At 36.2% G+C, this 25761-nt stretch overlaps 2 protein-coding genes across 4 annotated transcripts in view; both read left to right on the forward strand.

The window, feature by feature from the left end:
• LOC123875362 (kielin/chordin-like protein) overlaps positions 1–4723 on the forward strand; it is a 59775-nt gene extending 55052 nt beyond the window's left edge. For all 3 annotated transcript variants that reach the window (XM_045921141.1, XM_045921143.1, XM_045921142.1), the window contains 3 exons: positions 515–729; positions 1051–1182; positions 1548–4723. In XM_045921141.1, coding sequence (XP_045777097.1) covers positions 515–729; positions 1051–1182; positions 1548–1802 — 602 coding nt within the window. In that variant the 3' untranslated portion in view covers positions 1803–4723. The remainder of the gene's footprint in view (positions 1–514; positions 730–1050; positions 1183–1547) is intronic.
• Positions 4724–5144: 421 nt separating this feature from the next.
• LOC123875363 (egl nine homolog 1) lies at positions 5145–25704 on the forward strand. Its single transcript, XM_045921144.1, has 7 exons — positions 5145–6073; positions 7416–7535; positions 12804–12884; positions 20284–20423; positions 21141–21257; positions 21723–21784; positions 22447–25704. The coding sequence occupies exons 1-7, from the start codon at positions 5207–5209 to the stop codon at positions 22473–22475; spliced, it is 1416 nt and encodes a 471-aa protein (XP_045777100.1). The 5' UTR covers positions 5145–5206; the 3' UTR covers positions 22476–25704.
• The last annotated feature ends 57 nt before the right edge of the window (positions 25705–25761 follow it).

Here is a 25761-nt window from a genome sequence, read left to right on the forward strand (position 1 = left end):
TATCTGCATTCCACAGCCAAATCCGTCTGGTAGTTTTTGCGTGAAGGAGTAACAAACATACATACACACACACACATACATACACACGCACATATACACACACATACCCACACACATACACACAAACTTTCGCCTTTATAATATTAGTGTGAAGTGTGATAGTGTGAGGATTTTCGTCTCCTAAAGAATTTCTGCAGATTATTCGACTTGTCGATACCGCAAAGATTCATTCATTGTGTGATTTCATTGATTGTGTTCTGCCAGTTACCTCCACAAATTAAAAGTTACTCAGCGCGGTATGGAACTGAGATTGACACCTTGTTCTCACTCTCCAAAAGACTTAGGTCTTACAATGGATGCTTATAGGCTGATGGAATGGAATTGGAGTATCAATATCTCCATAGTTACGAAGCGGGTCTAATACGCTTGATTTACGCTTAGTTGAAGAGGAACTTAACATGGCTCTTAACAAGACTAATAAAAAATTTTTTGGAACCAAAATTTTTGTTCGCAGAGGTCACTCAAATAGAATCAGCTCTCCTTGAGCTAGAACTGATAGGTGCTGAAGAGGCAATAGGAAATAAGGCCCAAGCTTTACTTGCATCGAGGCTTTCCGCTTTGGGTGCTCAAGTTCCTGTTACTATGAGCAAAGATCGTGAGCTGGTGAAACTCCGGGTCTTACTACCAGGGCCAAGAGCTGCGGATTTGGTTTACCATCTTGAAACGCAGGTATGTACCTACGTCGTATAGCTTGAATGTAAAAACTTAAAGCTAGCCTTATCTAATAACCGTACAAAACTTGACCGCATGGAATGATGCCAAGAATATTGGCTGCATAACCTCGATAAACAGTCAATATAAAACTTGCGTTAGGGCTCATGCAAAATTCTCTAGCGGACAAAACGTTCGCGTAAGTTACTTTTACATGGTCACTCGCGACAGGATAAATTGTCCTTTCCTCTGACAGCTACGCGTGGCGCAGACGTTTGGTCCTGCCTGGTCCTAGTCTGTTGGAGCTATTAAACACTCATTCATAATTATGTTGAACAGGTCAAAAAAGAAAAACTTTCCGGCGCCAATAAGTCTGAAGAAGGCGTCATCGGTGCAGATGTAATCCGCAGCGAATACCGACTGGTGGCTCCCTCGCCTGCCATGCAAAGGGAAATACTGAGCGAATCCACCGTAAGTTTGCTATATATTTCTGGTAATTTTTACTTTCTAAACATCAGGAAATAGGCTCTATGAAAGCATTTTTTGTAGTTATGTTTACAAAGGAAGAAGTTTAAGGTATCGTAGGTTTCTAGAATGTTGATAAGCCATAAAGTTAACAACTGTAGATCAAGGTAGGCATCCTAAAGCATCCTATTTTTGTACGGGTTTCCAACCAACCCAACCATACGTTCAACGAACGCCTGCGCTGAAGAAACTACTGTGTAGCTCTAAACTGTGCTCTCATTCTGTTTACTACCTACCTGCATAACATTTAGCATGACTACCATAAAAGTTTCGGCCATAAACGTAATACCATTTATTATTTTGTTTCACAGGTATCCGCAGCAACGTCCTATCACACAGCTCTGATCGTCCTAGCTGCAACATCAGCTTTTATCATCAGCGTTCTCTGCGTCCTGGTGATGCTGTACCGGGCTAGGTTACAACGGGAGCCTCACAAAGCAGAACGGTTCCTTCCAGTAGCTCCTCCCGTATACGTGCTATCTGCTGATGAAAAAGCGGAGCTGGCGAGAGTGTTGCACGCACCTCCACCGCCAGTGCCGCCTAATGATGACCACACGAGAGTGTAGGTGTTGCAAGAGGTTTATACCACTAAGATTGTTAGATGAGGAATATTTAAAATGGGAAGTACCTAAAGTAATACGTAGAATGCGACGATGATGTCACGCGTTCGATTGTGACGTTCAGAGGCTGCTAACTTTTGAAGTTAATGTTGATTTTGCGTTAATCTGTCGTTTACGTTGAAATCTATAGAGCGCACTTTGCCTTTGCTTAGAGTTTATACTAAAGTTTCAGTTAAAACGAGACAGATTTATGCCAGCGGCATAATGCTGTCTCGTTTTAACAATCTCTTAAGTCTGAGCAAAGTCAAAGTGCGCCTTAGTATAGACCGGAAAACGACAAAAACGTCATGATTCGACATCTCATCATGACAGATTAACGCATAGCTAACCTTAACTTGATAATAATTATTCTATAATAATAACACCCAGGACTCGAAAATTAAGCAAATTGAATTATTAACATCTTTCTAACAGGTTCGCGATAAAGTTTTGCAGCCTGTACGGATTTTAAGGGTTGCATGTATGTACTTATTTAGTTAATGAAATCGAGCAAAAATGTTTATTGAACGAACAATATCTATTATGAGTATGTTTTAACTTAAAGTTCTGACGTGTAATCATCAAAATAATTTAGAGTTCTTACAAACGAACGGCAATTTGTTGCCGACCGTTGTCCTCGACGCGTGACGACAGCTTGCAGTCGCCAAAGTGCTGCTCATCTGTAAGCACACTAAGGTTGAAATCTATAGAGCGCACTTTGACTTTGCTTAGACTTAAGTTTCAGTTAAAACGAGACAAATTTACGCCAGCGGTATAACGCTGTCTCGTTTTAACAGTGTGTTAAGTCTGAGCAAAGTCAAGGTGCACTCTATATATCAGAGTTTTGTAAGAAAAGAGGCTTTTTTTAAACTAAGTTTTATTAATTCTTGCATGAGGAGATTAAATATATTAAATATTAATACGAACATAAATTTAGACCAGAAACAATTTATAAGCGGCAACGATTAGCAGATAATATTATTACCTACTTATAAGTAGGTATACCTACTGTGAGTAGGTGTTAAATTGTGTACTGTGGTCTGATGCTTGATTATTATGGACCTCATAGATTAAAGTTGCTCTTTTATTATGTTATATGCTATTTACAACATAATTGAAAAAAAAAATCTACTTTTTCTTAATTTTTTTTAATTTTCTCAAATTTTAATATAGTCTGGGCCAACTGTAGCAAACGGGACCATGGGCGATGGAACTAATGGTTTCGTTGTTTTAAAAATACCTATATACACGGTGCAAACTTGACAATACATCAAGAGTGCCCAAAAGAGTCAGACTCTCACTACTAACAATCGTATTCTTGGATCAGGCAATGGAAATTGCAAAACAACAAAAGCGAGTTCTAAAATACAATCATAATTGAAAAAGCGCAAGCGCAGCGAGTCCGAACTTTTTCATAACATTGCCGAAGGGGTGAGCATATTTTTGAATTCTTTTCGACGCTCCTAACAGAAAAATCTTGAACCCCTCATTGATTGATTCAACGTCCAGCCCAAACCTTTAGACTTAGAAAGCTGAAATTTTGCACAGAGGTTGGCTAGTAACTGGCCAGCCTCTGTGTGTTTAACTGGTCCCAGTTGGTTCAGTCTGTACGAGGATCATGGTAGTTCTATGACGTTCGGATACTTCAAACGTGTTCATAAAGTAAACTTATTTTTTAGACTTAAATAGGGTCCAATTGGCTAGCAACTCGTGATTTTTAATACATATTTAATTATAGTATAATAAATAAAATACTAGTATTAGGGAATCTCACAATATGGCCTTGAACGAATTTAATAACTTGATAAAATTATTAAGTTTTGTTTTGTTTGATTTTATGTAATGAAGACATACTTACCTATATTTTATTCGTTCTAGCGCACAGTCAAGTTTATATTTACACGAAATGTAGACTTTAATAGACTTCTTTTATTAATAAATAAATATTTAAGAATACTGTTTATTATTCTCGATAATAATTACCTTTTCAATAGCTTATTAGTAAATAAAATAGGTAACTCTTTAGTAGTTTTAAGTGCTGTAAAAAAAAGAAAGCGCAGAGGCGTGCGTCGAATTAAGCGACGAACGCCTATACGCACCTTTAGTTCCTCTCGTCGAGACTCGCTCTTTTAGTGTAATTTGTAATCATTGTATTATGTAATTTACAATATACAACTTCAACATTCAATCGATTGGTTGCGAATGGCGGGTGCTCGCGTTTGATTGATTAAGTGGAGCCTTGCTTCCCCCAAGGCGCTAACTTTACCTACTCCAATACCAATACACCAATACCTGCTCCATAATCCGTTTTTTGCTCGAGAATCTAGATGTTTTTTGGGCACTGTAAAATCTGGGCTACTAGGCGACAGCGTCATGTTTCACTTCTTATTTTATTTTTAAATAAATAACAATGCACACATACGCGCGCGTTCGTGCAGTTTCCATCACGCGTCGCCACCATCGTAGTTTGTTTGATAAGCTAATTCCGTACTAAATGAGGGTGTCTCGCGCAGAACTAATCTAGTCTCTTAATTTCAGTGAACCCATAAAGTTTATTGTCTCTATTTTATTATTTCTATGGGAATCGGGAACTGAAATTATACTATTTCTAGTTCTACTTTAAAATGCGTAAATTTTACAATATTTCGTATATTAAGTTCATTTTATAATTATAATTATTTTATTAAAACGTTTTTATCACCAACCTGTTATATAATGTACTTATGTATTACTTACATCACAATTTATTTTTATTTAGTGTGTTAATAAAGTATAAAATAATATAAGTACAGCTATGTATATAATTTTAATAATATCAATACATATATTTGAAATAAATATACCTATTTATAATGTTTATGTAAGATAAATTAAAGACCTAATCTCATGTTTTGTTTTTTATTTTTTTTTAGACTTACCTATCCATACCTACCTACTAACTAGTAATACCAGTAATACCTATTATACCTACATGCGAAAGAGTGCCTGTGTCTGATTGCTAGCTTTTTTAAAATAAAGAGATAACTTGGAGCCCGAAAAAGAGTATAGGTAGGTAAAATACCTAATAAGCTACCTTTTGAACCGGAAAATCAAAAAGTTTTCACGGCATTTATAAAAATTTAAATCGCCAATTTTTACTGAACCGTCCGCGTCACGTCAACTCACAAATCACAATAATTGAGTTTCACATGTTTCTAAAGTTACCCGCGACCAATGTAACCATCTTGGAGTGAAAATACAGGAACCTACGTCCAATTCCACGTTACCTTTAAAAAAAATAAGAGATGACGTTTTTCTGTGACAATTTGACATTTTGACAGCGCAAGGGCCGGCCCAGAAGAAATTTATTGTGAATTTATTTCAGAATCAGAATGAATCAAGAAGGCGTACTCGCTTGTTGTGCCGTTTGCAACCAGCAAACCCATCGGAGATGCGGTCGCTGTCTTAATATTTATTATTGTAACACAGAACATCAACGGCAAGATTGGAAAAGGCATAAAAGTGAATGTGCACCAAAGTTACAAAAACAGGATCCGCGAAACGACAAACTTGACGATCATTCTTTGCATATTGAAGATAAACTAAAGATAGAGCACGAAAAGGGAATACTTTCAAATACTCTAGTGAATAGTGATAAGGAACAAGAAACTCCACAAAAAGGTAGTGAAGTGAGACGTTTAAAAAAATCTAAAAACAAATCTGGGAAGGAGGGTAGTGACATTGTTAGTGATAAGAAAGTTCAGAATACTGAGCAAAATGACAGTTCGAGTCAAAACAAATCTGATATAATAAAGAACAAAAGTGTTATATCTAGTGTAGTGTACACCAATAAGGACTTGGATAAAGTTAGTGCCATAACTCACGAGGGGTCTTCGGAGCAGGAGATATTAAGTGAGACAGCGCAGCAGTTGAGTGCTGATTTCACTGAAGCAAGTACATCAAATGTTTTGAAAGCTGTGAACAGATCTGAGGTGAAAATGCCCTCGATACCTAATGAGCAGCCAACGAGGATGAAAGAGTACCCGGAGGCATCTCTCAAAGGCAGCGCTGCACCGTTCAACAACATAATGAACAGCTACTACATGGACCCAAGTGATCCATGTTATAACCTCTGCCAAAGAGTGATTAAAGACATGTCGCAATATGGTGTATGTGTGTTAAACAATTTTCTTGGTAAAGAGCGAGGACTCTTAGTGTTAAATGAAGTTTTAGAAATGCACAGATCAGGCATATTCACAGTAAGTAATTAATTAACTTAGATTTTTAGAAATGTTTTAAGTATATATAATAGTTTTTAAATAGGTATCTATATAACCATCATAAGTTTACAAGACTAATAGTAATAGTTCATCAGTACTATGTCTCTTCTGTGGTAAAGTTAGTAAGTGCTAAATAGGTGCATGAAGTTAATACAATAATAGTTATTAATTCTATATAGTTGATTATTGCATGTAAACAAAAACATAACTGCATCACAGTCAGCTGACTGATTAAATTGTAGTGCATTTTGCTGTTAGCTTCCTGTTATCATTCTTAACTTTTCTGCAACTTTGTTCGATAAAGTATGCACATATTATGAATTAAAGATAATGGTGTTGATTCTGATGTCTTTGTCTCAACTAAATAGAGTATCTACATCTTTTTCTTTTTGATATTGCTAATAAAGGATTGAATTTCACTTAAGGTGACACATTCCGGTGCTTTCTTCATACAAACATAGGAAGGTGATTAATACATTATTTGATACTCAAAATTAAGTATTATGTCATGGATCATTAGGAGTATGGGTTCAATGAAAACTAGTTCAAAAAAATAGTTAATAGCTAGTAAGGAAGTCAAAAGTTTGTTGGTTGCTATGAAGCAATATGCATGCTCGTAATTCAGGTCTTACATCACAGCTCTTACCTAATGCACAGTTGGCTCAATGTTTGACTCAAGCTTGTTTATGTTAGTTAAAATGTAAACAATCAATTCATACCAAGCTAATAAATATTGAACATAATATTATATCACTTTGTTGTCTGTCTGTCTATCCGTCTGTCTGTCTGTCTGTTGTGTATGTCAAGAACACCTATAGGGTACTTCCCGTTGACCTAGAATCATAAAATTTAGCAGGCAGGTCTTATAGCACAAGTAAAGGAATAAATCTGAAAACTGTGAATTTGTGATTACATCACAGAAAAAAAAGTTAAAATGTGTATCAATTTTCAAAGGAAGATAACTTTTCCAAGTGGGGTATCATATGAAAGGGCTTTACCTGTATATTCTAAAACAGATTTTTATTTATTTTTATGCATAATAGTTTCTGATTTATCGTGCAAAATGTCAGAAAAATACCTGAGTATGGAACCCTCAGTGCGCGAGTCTGACTCGCACTTGACCGGGTTTTTTTTTTTCAGTATACCTATCATGTTTGGAAAGCATTTTTTAAATTAGCGAGCAGACGAGCAGGCGTGTCACCTGGTGTTAAGTGATTACCGCCGCCCATGAACATTTGCAGCACCAGAAGTGCTGCCGATGCGTTGCCGGCCTATCAGAAATTTGTTGGTTAGCATATTTTTTAACTGCTGTTTTTCTCAGGCAGGTCAACTAGTATCAAATCCAGGCAGCACGGAAGCGCAGACTATCAGGAGTGATCGCATCACGTGGATCGACGGCAAGGAACCCCATTGCTACCACATAGGGCAGCTTATTAGTCAAGTATGTACCAAGCTAGAAAATATTATCAAACATTTTTGTAGGGGCATCTCTTTGACCTACCTATTCCTTATATCTCAGGGTTGTAGCCTCTTTCTATTAACGTAATAGGAAGAGTTTTCTTGGGATAATAATGCGGTGGGTTCCCACTTCCCAGATCCTACCGCATCGCATTACTACTCGTACTACTCAACTGATACACCGAGATTTCGATTCTTAAGTTTTACAGTTAGTATCAGATTTTAATGACAATGATCGCGACCGACGACGACTTAAAGACCTATGGAGGAAATGAAAAGGCCAAAGTCGGACACCCATCCAGTTACCGACTTAGGTCGACGTGACTTGACAATCGCAATCGATTTATATGCGTTGTCACGTCTAGGCCACATGCCCCTCAACTTATAGGGGCATTGTTATACATAACTTATAATGCTCTATGCGTGACTCGCTAATTCAGTGATCATCACTGAATGAAAGCCATCACACACGAATAGATCATCAAGCTCATTTGTCCTTTATTTGTGATTCATTGAAGGTTTGCTACCAAATATTACTTTTATATCGCTCAGTGAAGCAGCAATGTAGAACAAACCAATGTCAAATTTTGACTTTAATAGCTTTCATTTAGTTTCATTTCACTGAATAAGTGAATCACCCCACCGCGCGCTGATCTGATTTCGGTTACGACAGCTAACGGCCAATCTCAACGGTACATAAGCATTAGGTAGCTAGGTATTTACTACTTATCAACATCCTTCATGTATTAATGTAGAATAACCATTCCCAAAGGTCAACCCAAATTGGAATGAATCATAATAATATGATTGTAGGCTATAGTATGCGCAAAGCAAGTAAACCAATCTGAACATGAGGTGTATGACCACGCATAGAAAAACACTAGACGCGTAGAAAAACAGATCTTAACCGGGCTTGTATTTTTAATCCTTAGTCTATAGGTACCTAACCTACGCAAATATCCATGTTGCAACTTCAGATTGGACAATTTGTTTTACACGCACTAATGCCTACTAGCTAACTTCCACATCGGAAAAATTGAGGATGTTGTCTATGAGAAATCGCAATTTGGATCCTCGATACGTAAGAGACTACGATCCGTAAGAACATGACCAAATAGGCTGAGTCTATTGACCCCACAATTCCTAACTGTGTTTCTATAATGCCATCTCATAAATTCTACATGGCTCTCGCTAATTCAGTGAGTAGGTACCGTACCTACCTATTGGACTGAACATAGATTTAAGACAATAATGGACTTAAAGGTGATCGCAATTTGCACACGGCCGCAAGAGTCGAGGATCTATGCAAAAAGCAGATTTATGTAACTATTTATTTTAAGTACCTAATGTTTATATATTTTATTAATTATTTTAAATATTTATTCATCAACATCATATCAGTCACCACACAACACCTCAGCCTTCCTCATCCAGCCTCTGCCCGCCACCCTATTTATATTGTCAGTCCATCGCCCCTACGACGACCTCTGGTGCTTCAAATGTTCATGGGCGGCGGTAATCACTTAATATCAGGTGACCCGCTTGCTCGATTGCTCGCTATTTTTATTGTTAAAAAAACCTTGGTCTGCCCACTGCCACTTCAACTGTTGATGGTTTAGGCGATGTCAGTGACCTTAGATCTTTTGCGGATTTCCTCTTTCCGGATCTTATCCTTCAGGGATACCCTAACATAGCCTTCTTCATAACGCAATGAGTAACTGTTAGGTTTGTGTACAGCTCAAAAATATTTTTTGGTCGACAACACAGTCTGCCCACTGCCACTTCATCTGTTGATGATTTGTGTCAGTGACTGGTTCTCCTGCGAATTTTCTCGTTTTGGATCCTTCGGGATACGCCTAACATAGTCATCTTCGTAGCTTGCTGCGTTACTGTTAGGTTCATGTAAAGGTCAAACACCTTTGTTTTTAACCTTGACCTAATATTTGGCCTCAAGAAGTAGAGGAAAACTTTTTTTCACTCAAGATACCTAGGTACACAGGTTGAATGATTTTAGTAATTGCGTACAATTTCACACTTCATACCTATTACCTACGAATGATAAAATACCAGACTGATTATAAAACATTCAAAGTGATAACTGCTGATAAAATTTCAATTTAATGGCGCCAGTTCGAAAGACGAGGTTTTGTATTTCAAGTAGATACCTATTCGATAAATGCTAATACTTACTCAATTTCTAACTCGCAATATTATATTTATTGCACTGGCCTACTTTTACAAGGCGCCATATGGGCGCCATACATTTTTTGTGACTCATCAAAAATCAATTCAAAATGATTAAAGGCAGAAAATAATTTGAAGTATGTAATATGCATGTATGGTATTATTATGCATTGATTTGTAAACTGAAACAACTGAAACTTTGGCTTTGTCAAGAGGAGTTCATTCGTAGCGCACTCCAAACTAACCCAATTTGGTTCTCATTTGAATATTAACTAATCAAACTCAGTGAAGTAGACACGTTCGAGAAATTAGTAGGTATCTGTTGTGGTTTTCCAGATTTCTGTATAAATCTTAATTTCTAGAATGTGTTATTTTCATTCTTTTAATTATTTTATCCACACCAAGTAACTACAGTCAGTTTGTTTAATTTACAAAAGCAAATTGAGCCTTTAAACTTAATAAATTATTTCTGATGTCGGCTATTTATTTTACAATAATACCAGTTTACCATTAGAGTTCGATTAGTTAATATTCAAATAAGGATCGAGAACCAAACTACTTTGGTAAGGTGAGGACTGCAGAGCCGCGTTAGGAAAACTTCTATAAATGCATTGTTTTCACAATCTTACAGACTGCACTCATGAGTAAGTTATATTTACATCGATGTGTAATTAGTTACCTATTTATCTTTCAAAACAGTTGACTCAGTATCTAGTTCTAAGCTGTGTTTATTAGATTACCAAGATAGTACTTGTAACTCTCTCTAGTCGTGTACTTGTAAAACAATCAAAATGCTTTTATGGAGTTGAACTGGATCATTATTACTTATGTACTTGATAGGTTTATCGTAAAATATGCTTTATCCTTATTAGGTATATAAGGATAAAGCATATTTTATGATTATTTTATACTTATTTTTATTTATTCTTATTTATTTGCGAATACTTCTCCAAAACGTTGATGGTTGGTGTGGTATGAAGTTCTATTGATATTTTCATATTTTGTCGTACTTATTATGATATTATGAACCCAAAATATAGTATATTATCTAAGTTGCCTACTCGTTGATTAGTAATAGTCGGTTAGTATAACAATACTATGGTTTTGTCTTTGAAATTAGGCACACTAACCATTCATTATTTTTCATTCGCCAAAGTTTCGCCAGCCGTTGTCGATGTTCAGAAATAGGTAAACATAGTTTCGTTGCAATATGTGTCAATGAATAACGTAATTCTGATCTAGACCTTAAATAGATTATGCAATAACACTAACCAGAAGCAGACGAGACTAAAATCATATTTCCGAATCAGTTTCCCTTTTACCGACGACCTAAGGCAATAGGTAGATATACCGCCAAAGTTTCACGTATCCAGTAGGCACAATTTGTGCGTAAGTGATGAGTAATTTTGTCTTCTATGATTTATTGCTATATATATTATATGGTAGGCTATTTTGATCAAGGAAAGAGCTTGGTCACGTATGTCCATGATCTGGTCCAAATCAATAATTAGTAATTACTAATTACTTACCTACGAATACTTGATTAAATATTTACGTTGCACTTGTGACTTGACCAATATCATTATCTAATGGCAGTTAATGATTATAAGATTGTTTCGATCTCTTTTAATTCAGCAAATCAAGCTAACCCTAATAGTTTGCTCAAAATGACAACACAAAGTGTAGTTACGAAGCTGAAGTAGCAATGGACAGGGCACATAGACGTAGGTAGTTCCATTTTTCCTTTTGAGGTACGGAACCCTAAAAATGTCAATCAACCAATCAATTAATCAGCCTCTTTGCGTCAACTGCTAGACGAAGGCCTCCCCAAGGGCGCGCCACCACACACAATCCTCCGCCTTCCTCATCCACCCACTTCCCGCTACCTTCTTAAGGTCGTCAGTCCAGCGGGTCGGAGGTCGTCCCACACTACGCTTGCTGATATGCGGTCTCCACTCCAGACCACGTCTATCCCAGGCGGCCATCGGTTCTGCGGTAGACGTGGCCTGCCCACTGCCACTTCAGCTGAGCTCTGTTGGACACTCTGGTTCTCCTACGGATTTTGCCCCTCAGAGAAATACCCAACATAGCCCGCTCCTTTGAGCGACTTTGAATAAAAATTTAGGGCTATTTAATTAGGTATATTAAAAATACCATTGTTGACTTGTGTAACATCCCTTTATGTACTTGCCTATAGATAAACAGAGGAAATCCAACAGCATTGCGACAGTTACAAGCTATGAGTAATTTTACCTTGTACGAAAGCATTGTAACTAGGTTGTTTTGAATATAGAAAGGACATGGTCACATATCACGTAGACACGCAATACCTTTCGTAGACACTGATTTATTATAAGGGTCGATATTCTTAAGAGGGCTCTCTCCGTCACTCGTTTCATACAATCGTAGTTCCAATTTCATTTGAATATTAAGCAACCAAAGTCCATGAAATTTTGCAGACATATTTTAGATACTAATATCTATGTCTGTGGTTTTCCAGATTTCTGTTAAAATATTCCCCTATAATACGGGCTGTCCTAGTTTAGGGGCCAGGACTCCATGAAATGCGTATATCTAAATTTGTGAAATAAATTTTCATTTCATTTCATTTCATTTCATTCGGTTTCAAAGTTACGCGGTCTTAAAAAATTTCATACAAATCTTTGAGCCCCTGTAATTTTAAAACTACATATTTTTAGAAAAATCTAAAACACCACAGACACAGATATTAGTTTTTAGAATATGTCTGCAAAATTTCATGGACTTTGGTTGCTTAATATTCAAATGAAATTGGAACTGGAAAAATTTTAAAATTGGATTAGATTTGTCTTGGACCCTGGTAAAACATCTCTACATAATATAAAGCATAGTCAGTCAATCGCATGTGTTTTTGAAAGAATTGAAATAATTGTCAAAAATGTAGTAAGTAGTGTTTCTCGGAGATTCCTAAACAAATAAGAAATACCTTTCCTATCGATAACTTAAAATGAGCTTTAACGTAGTTAAAAGGATAGTTCTTCTCATATATCTGTCTCCTCATTTTACTTAATGTGTATATTCTTTCCAGGTTGATAACATAATATTGAAAGCCAACAAGATGGTCAACAACGGGAAGATGGGCAACTACATCATCAATGGCCGAACGAAGGTACATATCCTCTTCTTTCAAATAGCAACCAATTAAAATATACACAAACCGTGGGCAAAAGCGCGTCGATATTACGATATTACCCTGTTGAGGGTGGCACATTCAGGACAACCTGTAACCTGTTGGAGAGATTTTGTCAAAAATTGTATAACTACTTTGCTAAAAGTAACTTATCGACAAATTGCAGATAGATTGATTCATAATTTTGACCATATAAGGGATATTTCACGTTCAACTACGTACCTACCATATTTCGGCATCAGTTTTCAGCTACACCTCTGAAGAATTTCGTTTGATGAAAAACTTCTTTTAAAATCTTTTTTTAACAAAAATAACCTATTTCACTTTTACAAGAATTTTTCAATTGCACAATATTATAGTAAACTAGCGACCTGCCCCGGCTTCGCACAGGTAGCACAATTTTCGTAGTGATCTATAATTTTTTTGAAAATAAAATATAGCCATATCACTCGATAGTAATGTACTTTCTACTGATGAAAGGAATTTCAAAATCGGTTCGGTAGTCCCAGAGATTACCCCCTACAAACAAACTTACAAACTTTACCTCTTTATAATATAAGTATTGACAGATAGATAAATCCAACAACTAATTAATGATTTAGCTAGTATATCCTCGACTTTGCCTATCGCTCACCTCTAGGCTCTAGGGTTGGCATATTTCAATGAATCAATTTTTTTCAATTTTTGTTTTTTTTTTTTTCATTTGAAAACTCCCCATCTGTCATGTTTGTTTTCAAACTTATAACTGGGCACTAATAGGTACTGAAGTCATTTTTTTATGGCAAAACTGTTTTAATTGTATTTACCCTACTTATATCGTTTAAATTTTTTATTTTATTGACGGTGTTTTTATTTCAACCTAACGATCACAGTCAGCGCGCTTAAATAGCAATCACGCAACAAATCGCCTTTAGAAGGTCAGTTGGCATTCTTAATTTTTTTTTTACAATGCTGTCTCGTGGTCTTCCGTAATTTTTTGGTTTTAGTTTTTTACGAATACAAAAATAATTGTAAAGGTTAAATTGTTGTTTAGTCCAGTTCTCAGATAAAAGGAGAAACTTACCTACTGACTTAAATATCAATGATAAAACTCATGAGATTTTCCGTGTAGGGTTTTCGTGTTTAACGTAGAGTTTAGGTACGTTATCTGAAAATCTTTCTTGGTGGGGAACACTTAGAAAAAAAACAGAAATTCCAACTTAGTGAATCCGCCAGGGTCAGCTGTGTAAATAATAAACATTATAAAATGTGACGCTAACATCAAAATAACACTAGGTACCTATACTTTACTATACCCAATCTACTGAATAAACGTACGATTAGATTTTGAAATTTTTAAACAGATTTCAGGATAAAATAAATGACGTTTAGCAACCGAAAACTCTTGTACAAACAAATAGTGCATAAAAATTGTAGTAAATAAAGTTGGCCCCTTTGGCCAAAACACACCTACTTTTTAAATATAGAAAATCCGAAAGATAACATTAACCACGCACCCACTCATCGTAGCCTGGCGCCGTCTATCTGTCGTTGTGCAAACGAATTCGCACGACCGTTGCCAAACTATTTCTAGCTTTCTATACGTTATCATCACGATAGAAAGGTCTGCGCGGCTCGCATCGTATTTAGGTAAAAAAATTACAAGAAAAAAATTTCGACATACCGAGAAATATTTAAAAAATCTCAATTTTGTAATCTTCATTTTAAGATTTTCGAATTAACAAAAAAATACTAAGTAGTACTTGATCCTTATCATTATAGTCCTTTAAGTTTCCTGCTTATAAATAGAAAAAAATGTTTAATTGCAATTATCAAAAATCAAAAGAAAAAAGATCGGGTTTAATTTAAAACATTTGACTCTAAAAATACACTAAACAAATATCCACTGACATAACTCAAAAAATGTGTGAACCCTACTTGTAAGTTACCTACCTACAGCTTTGGAATTCCTTTCTTCCATCGCAGTATTAAAATATTTAGGCTTATCATAGATTGCGCGTCCATTCTACACTATCGTTATCAGTGCGAATGTGAAGAATCGCGCTGATAGCGAGCGGGGCGGAGCGCGACGCATGCGCGGTGGCGGCAATGCGTACGTGATCCGTGGCATGGCGGCCCGGCGAGGGGGGGGGGGGGGGGGGGGGCGGGCTGTAAACATTGGCGTCGTAGTAGGAAACGTGTGAAGTAATGCTTTATGGACACACCGCCCTCCGCCGCCCGCGTTTTGTTTACAAAATACAAACGTTGCCAGAGTCGTTTCAGTCGTTACTTGCAGGCAATCAAGTATCCTTACTTGATTGCCTGAACTCATCAAAATCGGCCCAGTAGTTTATGCGCTACGGTGGAACACACAGAATCTGGATACAAACATACATGCATACATAGACTGTTAAAATCATAACCATTCCTTTCGGCTTTGTCGTAGACGGGTAAAAGTCACACAGACAAAGAAACATCTGCGTCAGTAAAAAACGTTGAAAAACTTTTTTTTTTCTTCTCTCGTCTGGCTTTACACTGATTAACCAATGTCAAGTTTATAGTATTTACAAGTTAGGGAAACTATATACATAAGTATATGGTTAAAGAACTTTATTCTCACTAAGAATTTTACAAATTCACTTACATGAGAAAGAAACAAATTGAAAAGTAACTTATTCATTTAACGTTGCGATTATATAAAACAAAGTGGGTAGAAATGTATTATAAAGTAAACGAGTCGGTCGAGTGCGCCGATTGCGTGGACAAAACATGGATCATTAGAGACTAGATACGGCTTGGCACTTCAGGGTAAGTACAGTTAGTATGTTATGTACCTATGTGTATGGCATGTAAAAGGTAAGTATAGGGGTTATAGTATGTAAATGTACACATATATGTATGTTTATATATGTTAATTTGTATCTATTTCATTAAGTATGGACTTCGTCTGTGCCGACGCCCGCCGACATACACGCGGCGCCCCTTTAGAGCGGTTCCTAGTCAGTTCCACCACCAATAAACACCAGCAGAACACAAAAACCGTCCACTTCTAACGAAGTCCGTTGAAAAACTTGGCCATAGAAAGTAACAAAAACAACAAGGGATAATATGTAAGATTAAGACATAACTAGAGGATGCCCACGACTACTTCCGCGTAGATTCAGGTTTTTATAGATCCCGTGGAAAGTGTTTGATTTTCCGGGATAAAAAGTTGCCTTTGTCCATTACAGGGACGCAAGCTACCTCAGTATCTTTCATACAAATCGGTTAAGCGGATGGGTCTTTAGGAATCCCGTGGGACCTCTTTGGTTTTCCGAAATGAAAAGTAGCCTATGTCCGTTCCCGGGATATAAGCTAACTCTGTACCCAATTTTGTCAGAATCGATTAAACTGTTAGGCCATGAAAGGTAGCAGAAAGACAGACAGACAGACACATTTTCGAATTTATAATATTATAATAGTATATGGATATGGATAACATTTTCAACAACCATTAATTATCAAGATGGCCCAATTCCGAAACAGTTCTGTCATGAAGAGCCACAAAACGTAATGGCCCTGACACATTTCTAGAACGATGCAGGTGAGCATAATCTACGGCACGCTCTTTGATAACAGCGTTTCATTTCATTCATAGATTCGGCTCGTTCCAAACACAGTGCTTTATAATGAACATACCTATTATGGTGTAGATAACTTAATTTGGTATTAAAGTAAAATTGATAGATACTAAGAAACGCTTAGTTAGCTATTATCAAACACTATTACTACTAACTAGACAATTTTGTCGATTTTACAGGATAAGAGAGATGCTTAAAGTTCAGATATAATGATTAGCACAAAAATATTAGATCTTTCCAATACAGCTTAGCATTTGCTCAAGAATTGTGACCTGGACCCTGTTTGATAAATTGTTTTAAAATCATCTACTTAGCTACTATTTTTTGTGCTGGGCATATTTGAACAGATCACCTGTATAATACTGCATGTACTTTATGTAGACATTTAAAAAAAAATCCGACGAATTGAGAACCTTCTCCTTTTTTGGAAGTCGGTTAATGATAAAGTTATGGTCATCGAATATTTTCAAACGAACTTTTAAAGAAATATCGATCCAAAGTAACCATAGCTAAAAATTACCGTAACGAATTCTTATCATAATCTATATTGCTTAAACTCAAATAAAATCAGTACAATATTGTGTACATTGTACAGTACTGAAATAGACGCACGTGCCATAACATACGCGATGTTAATGCACCGAGTGCACTATACCATACATAACCATTGAGATTAGACCATTGAGCAACAGATCTCTTACACCAAAGAAAGCATCTCGTGGTAGGATACAAGACGTATCTGAGCTTGGAAATTGGAACTAATCATCATCAATGATTATGATTATGATTATTAAGTAAACATTAATTTCATTTATCCTTGTTACATTACCGAAGTTTTATTGTTTTTTTAAGAAGATTAACTGATCCGTAACATTTTCACTATCTGTGTCCTAGATGCATGCAAGCTCGGTGTACAAAATAGACTATGCTTATAGTTTCGTTTACATACTTTTGGGATGATTTTTCAGGATAAAAGTTAGCCTATGTCCGTTTCCAGGATGCAAGCTATCTCTGAACCTTTCGTCGTGAAAAGTTAGCAAACAGACAGATAGACAGGTACACTTTCGCATTTATAATATTAGTACAGATACGGATAAAGCCTATATCATCCGAGGATAGTGTAGATTTATCAGTGAAAGAATTTTTGAGGCCAGATGAGAAGTTTTGGAGATTGCCTCCTACATCCAAAGTCCAACCAAACCACTAGCTACTAAATAAAGATAATATTATTAATAAGAGAAAAAGCATGACTGGTGAACTTGGATCCTAGTGAGATTGGATCCATTTTGCGGAAGATTGCTGCTCTAGTAAGCTAACAACTCTCAGCCAAAGTCCATCACATGGAGAGTACGCGTGGCCCTGAAAGGACGTAGCGATGGATTTATTTGTACTTATTGCTACTCTACAATAGTTTTAATACTTTATGGTTGTTCGATGACTGGTATAAACCCGTTGCTCTTGGCTCTTCGCTTTTGCTGCTATAAATATAAAGTTTATTATTGCATGGCGTATATTCATACGTGGTTACGTCTTATTGCTCTTTTATGAAGAGCTTCTTTTCCTATAACGTCTTTTTGTCGTTTTTCAGTACCGATTGTTTCAACACCGTCGTTTATTGTTAGTAAGGTTTTTATTGTTGTTTTGACCCACTCCGGCTTTGTTCGGCTTTGTTCGTGGAATTTCTGAAAATCTTAGTCCATACTAATATTATTATAAATGCGAAAGTGTGTCTGTCTGTCTGTCTGTCTGTCTGCTACGTTTTCACGGCCCAACCGCTGAACCGATTTTGATGAAATTTGGTACAGACATGGGCTACATCCCGGGGAAGGACATAGGCTACTTTTTATCCTGGAAAATCAAAGAGTTCCTGCAGGATTTTAAAAACCGAAATCTACGCGGGCGAAGCCGCGGGCATCCTCTAGTGGGCATATAAGTTAAAGAGAACACTTGCATGCATTATCTTCAGTTTCTAGACCCAGATTGAATTGTATGTAGATTTGATAGGTTTGTGAGAAAGTTTCTCCTTTTTAACAGTTTTTAAAAAGGGGAGTTAAATTATTCGACCCTTAATGTGTATGTATATACTTACTTACCTACGTATGTCTGAATTTCATAAAAACCAATGAACCAGTCTTAGTCATTTTATAATTACATATTTTAGTATAGTGTTTTACCTACACTTGAAGGAAATACCAAAATAAAATTTTAATATACTTAATACATATTATATTGAATACATGCAGAATCTACCAAAATCCTTAATTATTGTTAAAAAAAAATACAAATCGAAAATTTCGTTCAATTAGGTTCAATTCCTGTCGAATCCGCAATTTTTATTGCATTAACATTTCAGAATCTTGGTGATTTTTTCATAAGTAGATATGTATTAAAGGACTACATAATATATGTACTTACCTATATTTTTTGTCTATCAAAATATCTCGTGTAAGAATAAGTTACTAAAGGCACAAGGAAAATGTAGCCAACATTAAATAAAAACAAACGAGTTTACAAATAGTAAAGCGCTAACATACCTACTTACCTATTTAATTTTATTACATTGAAGCTTGTGCAAGGGAAATCCCTAGCGCATTTCGCGTTCCGAAGATAAATCGCGCAATCTTTATGAGCTAATATTGAAGCTAAGTATACCAACCACAAGTCTTTAAATAAGATTTTATATTACACTTAATATTATAAAGGAGAAAGTTTGTATGTGTGTATGTTTATATGTGTATGTGTGTATGTCTGTTACTCTTTCACGCAAAATAGATTATATCCTGGATTAACCCCCGTTTCTTTGTCACGCCAACGTAGACCCCCGTCGAGTCTCCCGTGGACCACTTTGGGAACTAATGGACTATCGAACTTGTAAAAAAAATCAAGTCCGTCAAAGTAGAATAATCTGTTAATTTAAAAACAAAGTTTTCAACTATTTCCTCTGACTCTGGTCTCTGAGTCATAAAATACCAACGTCCAAACCTATAAAATTATTATCTATGCCTACATGGGTGGTCACAGTTATTTATATTATGTTTGTGATTAGTGATTAGAAACATTCTGCGCGTCTAATGCTTTTAAATTATTGATTATTTCCCTATAATTGTTATAGCCTTGTAGTATAGTTATTATTTTAGACAGCAAATATATATTTCCGTTCCCCTATCTACTAAGGTATGTAGTTTAACCTAGGGGTTTACTCTTATCGATACTACTCGCATACAAAGCGTTCCGTACCATGGTGCAAGATATGTCTGACACTTTTATGTAGAACACAAGTTTTATAGTATATGTGATTTAGTAAATTATGTTTTCGTGAACACATTTTTTTTTTGTGATGTAACCACAAATTCACGGGTTTCGGATTTTTTCCTTTACTTTTGCTATAAAACCTACCTACCTATCTGCCAAATTTCATGATTCTAGGTCAACAGAAAGTAAGTACCCTATAGGATTTACAAAATGTCGGAAAAAATACCAGAGCACGGAACCCTCATTGCGTGAGTCTGACTCGCACTTGGCCGGCTTTTCCCCCTCTTTATTTGGAAGCTTAGTCACTTAGTGACTATGTCGCTTCGTTAGTTACACCAAGACAGTTATTACCAAAATTAGGTCCTCCCGTCGATTTGGTCGAGGTCATTCTGGCCAGAAGTTTACTTAATCCAGAAAAAATTGCACTCCTGCCCCTTGCACGCACTGGTGGGCGAAGCCGGTAAGTGCACGGTTGTTCAGCTATGTTACTAGTATGAAGATGAAGTAATGTGGTTTTTTGTTCACAGGCTATGGTGGCGTGCTACCCGGGCTCAGGCAGCCACTACGTGAAGCACGTGGACAACCCCAACAAGGACGGGCGCTGCATCACCGCCATATACTACCTGAACCTCGACTGGGACGTCAAGCGGTGCGGCGGCTTGCTTAGGTAACACTTTCATAACACGTTCATCATCATTATCATCATCAACCGATAGGCAACTGTTGGGCATTGGTCTCTTATAGGCGCTCCACACGCACTGTCTTGCACCACCTCGCTTGAATCCAGCTGCTCCCTGCGCCTGGTTTGATGTCGTCTGTCCACCTAGTGGGGAGTCATCCAATGCTGCGCTTTCCGGTGCAAGGTTGCCATCCAACACCTTGGGACCCCACGTATATCGGTTTTCGAACTTTATGCCCTCTCCATTGCTACTTCAGTATCGCAACCCGTTGAGATATATCGGTTACTCTGGTTCTCGTACGGATCTCCTAATTTCTGATTTGAGCACTACATTAAATACATTATGAGCCAGTTATGAGTCAATCAATGAAAAGTCTTATCTTGAATCTATAGGTCAGGTATCAACACCAGTCAATAATTGATGAAGAGTAAGGTGCAAAGCACACCGACAGAGCTGAGCCGTGGAGTCTTTCTAAATAGCAACTCAAACTAAGCCTTTATTTGTTTTGGTTCTAGCTAATACCCGCAACTTCGTCCGCGTTTATTTAGGTTTTCAAAAATCATGTCGGTTCGTTGCTCCGCGATTGAAGAAGAAACCAACAAACAATGAAAAACACACTTTCGCATTTATAAAATGCGCGATATTTTAACATTTATCTAGTTAAGTAATTAAAAGTTCCAGTAATAGATCTTTTATCATTACAGGGTATTCCCGGAAGGCACGAACCAAGTAGCAGATATAGCGCCCATATTTGACAGGATGCTGTTTTTCTGGTCGGACAGGCGAAATCCACACGAAGTCCAACCGGCTTATGCGACGAGGTATGATTATTGATTATATTTCGATATTATGCATACTTCCATGTATGATAATAGCATAATCCATGCTTGGATATTGTATAATGTCATACTAGCTAATCCGCCCCGACTTCGTTCGGCTGGTTCTTCACTTCTTTATAAGTGGGGGTTTTCGTTATTAAGAAAAACTACATGCAAAATCTTCAGTTTCCAGATCAGCTGTTTAAATTCTATATTGATACGTCAGTCCGTCAGCTTCTCTATATTATAGTCATATATTTGTATAGACAAAAGTGAATTTTTTTCAACTGACTCAACTGCCGCACCGCGCCGCTCCATAGGACATGAATACATTTTAACCTGGAAATATCAATGTTTAAGGATTTTTTTAAATCTAATTTCATGTGGGCAAGGTTTTCCCAAATTCTATTTGTATTATTAATAATAATGTTCTATACCTAGATTCTCATGTTTGATTTTAAATTTCAGATACGCCATCACACTGTGGTATTTTGACGCCCAAGAAAGAGAAGAAGCGCTCAGAAAATATAGTAAGTACATTTACTTGAACCTCTCTAGACAACAGGGACTTGAGCGATCGTGGATAAACATTAAATTGTGAAACACTAGCTTATGCCCGCGTCTACGTCCGCATGGATTTAGGTTTTTTTTTTTAATCCCAAGGGAATTCTTCAGATTTTTGGAAAAAAATCTCTCTGTACCAAATATATAACGCCCACAACTTCGTTCCCATGGAATTAGGGATTTTTAAAATATCGTAGATTTTCTGGGACGGGATCTGGGTTTATACAGTGTGTTTTTTAAGTATGGGGAAATCCAAAACCATAGGAGATATAGGACTGAAGGACTAGAAACTGTCCTAGGAACTTTAGGTCTTTTTTGTGAAAACAATTTTGGCATAGTAAATTTTTAGGTCAAGCGTGAGTTGTACATAAAAATCAATGAAGTTGAACAATTTATTTTCAATGAACCAAACTACTCAGTTTCACGTAAAGATCATTTCATTGTATCGAAAGAAAAGAATCGGGACAGCAGAAGTTAGTCAAAAATAAATATTTTTTTCACCTTAGAGTACTTACTATAGGAGGTACAGTATTTCAATAAAGTTGATATTTTTACTCAGATACAAGTTAACCATTGACTGCAATCTCACCTGGTGGTTGATATAATAAACCTATATTTTCCCCCACAGAACGCGGGCAGCCGTCATCGAGCAAGTGATGTTGGATGCACCGGGGCGGACGCGTCGCCTGCTCCTAGTGGTCAACGGCTAGCACTTGGCTGTAAGCGTATGACTAAGCCGCCAAGCTGTCAAATATAGGCAATAGAAGAATAAACAGGCCTGGTCAGTAACGGGTACATATTAGGACGAGGATAAGTCACCTTCCACGTATGGAATCCAGCGTTTGTAAGGAAATAATATAAACTGAAACATGTAAAGAGCACCTTCACACTAGCGTTTGTCCAGCGTAGGCGTTTGTGCAATGTATGACGCTGCGGCTATGCAACGCATAAACACTAAAGCAGGGCCAATTTAAGAGGTTACATATCGCTTCTGTCAGTTACATGTAAGTAATAATATTGTGTGCTCTATACTCTATACAATGTGCGAAAGAGCACACGATATTATTTACATTTACCTGACAGAGGTCAAACGTAATCTCTTTTGATGAATTAGCCTTTGTAGACGCCGTGTGATAAAGTCATTGTTTTGATATTATCAGGAACAAAATGAATTCCGACAAGGAAACCTATGAGGCTTTGCTGTGAAAAGAGAATTGTAAATAGATTATTACGTTCGATGAATTACATTATGAAGTATGTATTATATTAATTATTATTACCTATATCTATTATGATTATACAAATCTAATTCAAAGGTGTATCATCTATCACATAGCGCATACGTTTGCCGAACACCTACGCCGGAGAAACGCTAGTGGGAAAGGACTCTAAACTATCTTTGCATTGGACTGTATTTTCCCCAGATATTTGTGAATACTAGAAATCACACCCACAACACAAAGTGAAATATGATTTTTAAATACATACAAAAGTTGCAGAACTTGTAGGATTCGAATTAGAGTAGGATTCGATAGGTTTTTTCTTTTATTTATTTTTTCCTTGAAGTGTAGGTAAAAACACTATCATGAAAATTATAAATGAAATAATATGATAATGTAGCGACCCTATTGGTGGTTTCGCTTTTCACATCCCTTGCAAATCTCTGGTGCAAAGGCAGCCAATGGTGCTAATTCTGTTGTACACTGAACTAAATTGACAGATTAAATCTAGTGCCATCCTTTTCTATAAGGATCTATGTGAAAGGGATAGTAATAAAAGCAATGTCACTTTAATTTATTTTAGAGATTGTGTATAAAAGAATTAGCCACAACATTTTTACACAGCTTAGCAAACAATCATACAGTTCGAACACGATGGTACTTGTGCACTGTGTTCTGTGCAGTGCAAAAATGGGATCTGTGGTAAGACAGGAGTATCGGGATTGTGAACTCACGAACTTGTGCTCAAACAGACAGACATACTTACTATTAGACATATTTACTGTATATGCTATAAGGACTAAAATGTAGCATTTTATTTGTCGGACTAAGGAAGGGATAATGTTTTCCAGTTACGTGTTTATTAATTGTTTATTAATCGGTTCATCATCTCCCTTATAGTTGCCAAACTATTCTTCGTTTTATCAGCTCTTTTCTAGTTACTGTAACCTTCACTTTTTTGGGGTGTTATAAATTTTTAATTTACACTTGTATTTCAAATATTTTAATAGTTTTTACGTGACAAGATTGCAAACTGTAAAATGATGGTGACTGATCATTAGTACACTCCGAACTGTATGATAGCTAAGCTGTGGTTTACAGATTCACTCTATTCAATACAAACCTAGTTCAAAATTTAAATATGTAATATACAAATTGTGTAATATATCTTTGTCAATATAACATGAGTCATAGGTTAAGGTTATTAGAAGTAAGTGAATTTATTAACTGTACTTTTTAATCTTATTTTGTTTTGTGCGACGACCTCTAGTATTATAATATCTTTATAAAATGTTGTGATTCTTAGTTTGGCAAATGCATTGATAGTTTTCTATCTCCAATTTATTTGTACTCCAATATGTTTTTATTTTTTAGAAAACCTTTTGATTGGAGCAGAATATAAGTCAGTCGTAAAATTTTAATCGACTCTTAAGGTCAATTCATATTGATGCAATTCGAAAAACTTTCTACCGCACATTTTACTATGCGAGTGTCAGAAGAGTACGCTTCTCTCATACGTCAGCTCAGACTCACCAAGTTAAAACGAGACAGATTTATGTCTCTAGCATAACTCTGTCTCGTTTTAACTCCAAGTAAAGTCAAGCACGTAATATTATCACCTCGTTTGGTTACCGAATATCTTATTAAGAATTTGACTGTTATTATATTATGACTATTGTTGGATACTTGTGGCAATTACAGTCACTGAGTGGTAGAATAGGTCAGCAGCAGCACACACTCTCACACATACACACACACACACACACACTTGTTCATGTCGAAACATGTACTTTTCTTGTATATTTTTTATAATCTTGTCTTTTCTCGTAGCGTCAGTGGATGGTTAATAACTTAAGACTGAATAAGAATACACATAGAGATTCAGTGTATTGTTATATTTAACGTTGGATATTTATTTTTTTATCATAACTGTACATAATATTCAAAATATAAAGGCTTGAACACATACAGTGAGTGACGGAAGCGGATATTTGTGTAAACATATCCATTACGGATTAGAAGTTGCAATATAACGAACTGTAAATGCATACTAATATTATAAATCGGAAAGTGTCTCTGTCTGTCTGTTACCTTTTTGGCGGCCAATCTAATCTATTTTGGACGAAATTTGGTACAGAAATAGCTTGCAGCCCGATAACTAACATATGCTACTTTTAATCCCAGAAAATCAAAGAGTTCTCACGGGATTTTAAAAACCTAAATCCACGGGGACGAAGTCCGTCCGCTAGTATCATCTAGTAAATAATAAAGGTGTTCACACTGTAGAAGACATAATATCACACAGCAAATATATATATGGACCTACTCATGAAGTCAAATTTTGTCCTAAAATTAATTATTACAGAGCGATTTTACTTGTGTGTAAAAAATTATAGTATTGAATTTTATACAATATAGTTAGACTTTGTTAAGATTACTTATAATATTCCTACTTTAGTGTTGTACCATTATAATATAGATGATTTAGTTTATATTATGAAAGTGTTTTTATTATAATTTTGTGATTTTATAGCTTGTTATAGTAAACATAAAATACAGTGTCGTCTCACGAATATGTTTATTTATTAGCTATATTGAAAACCATTGATGTGATTTCAAGTCATTAATTAATTTGTGGACACAACTGGTATTAAATATTTCTTTTTCATTTTGTCTTTTATTTCTTTTTCTTAAGGGCCGGCGCACATATGGCGGAGTGCAGC

Source organism: Maniola jurtina, chromosome 19 (genome assembly GCF_905333055.1).
Source record: "Maniola jurtina chromosome 19, ilManJurt1.1, whole genome shotgun sequence".
NCBI classification, from domain to species: Eukaryota; Metazoa; Arthropoda; class Insecta; order Lepidoptera; family Nymphalidae; genus Maniola; species Maniola jurtina.

What these genes read in the sequence shown, in the direction of transcription:
- LOC123875363 (XM_045921144.1), top strand. Translation starts at nt 5,207, where the DNA reads ATGAATCAAGAAGGCGTACTCGCTTGTTGTGCCGTTTGCAACCAGCAA. An exon ending in ACAGATCAGGCATATTCACA is followed by an intron (nt 6,074 to 7,415) that starts GTAAGTAATTAA and finishes TGTTTTTCTCAG; the next exon opens with GCAGGTCAACTAGTATCAAA. An exon ending in AGAAGCGCTCAGAAAATATA is followed by an intron (nt 21,785 to 22,446) that starts GTAAGTACATTT and finishes TTTCCCCCACAG; the next exon opens with AACGCGGGCAGCCGTCATCG.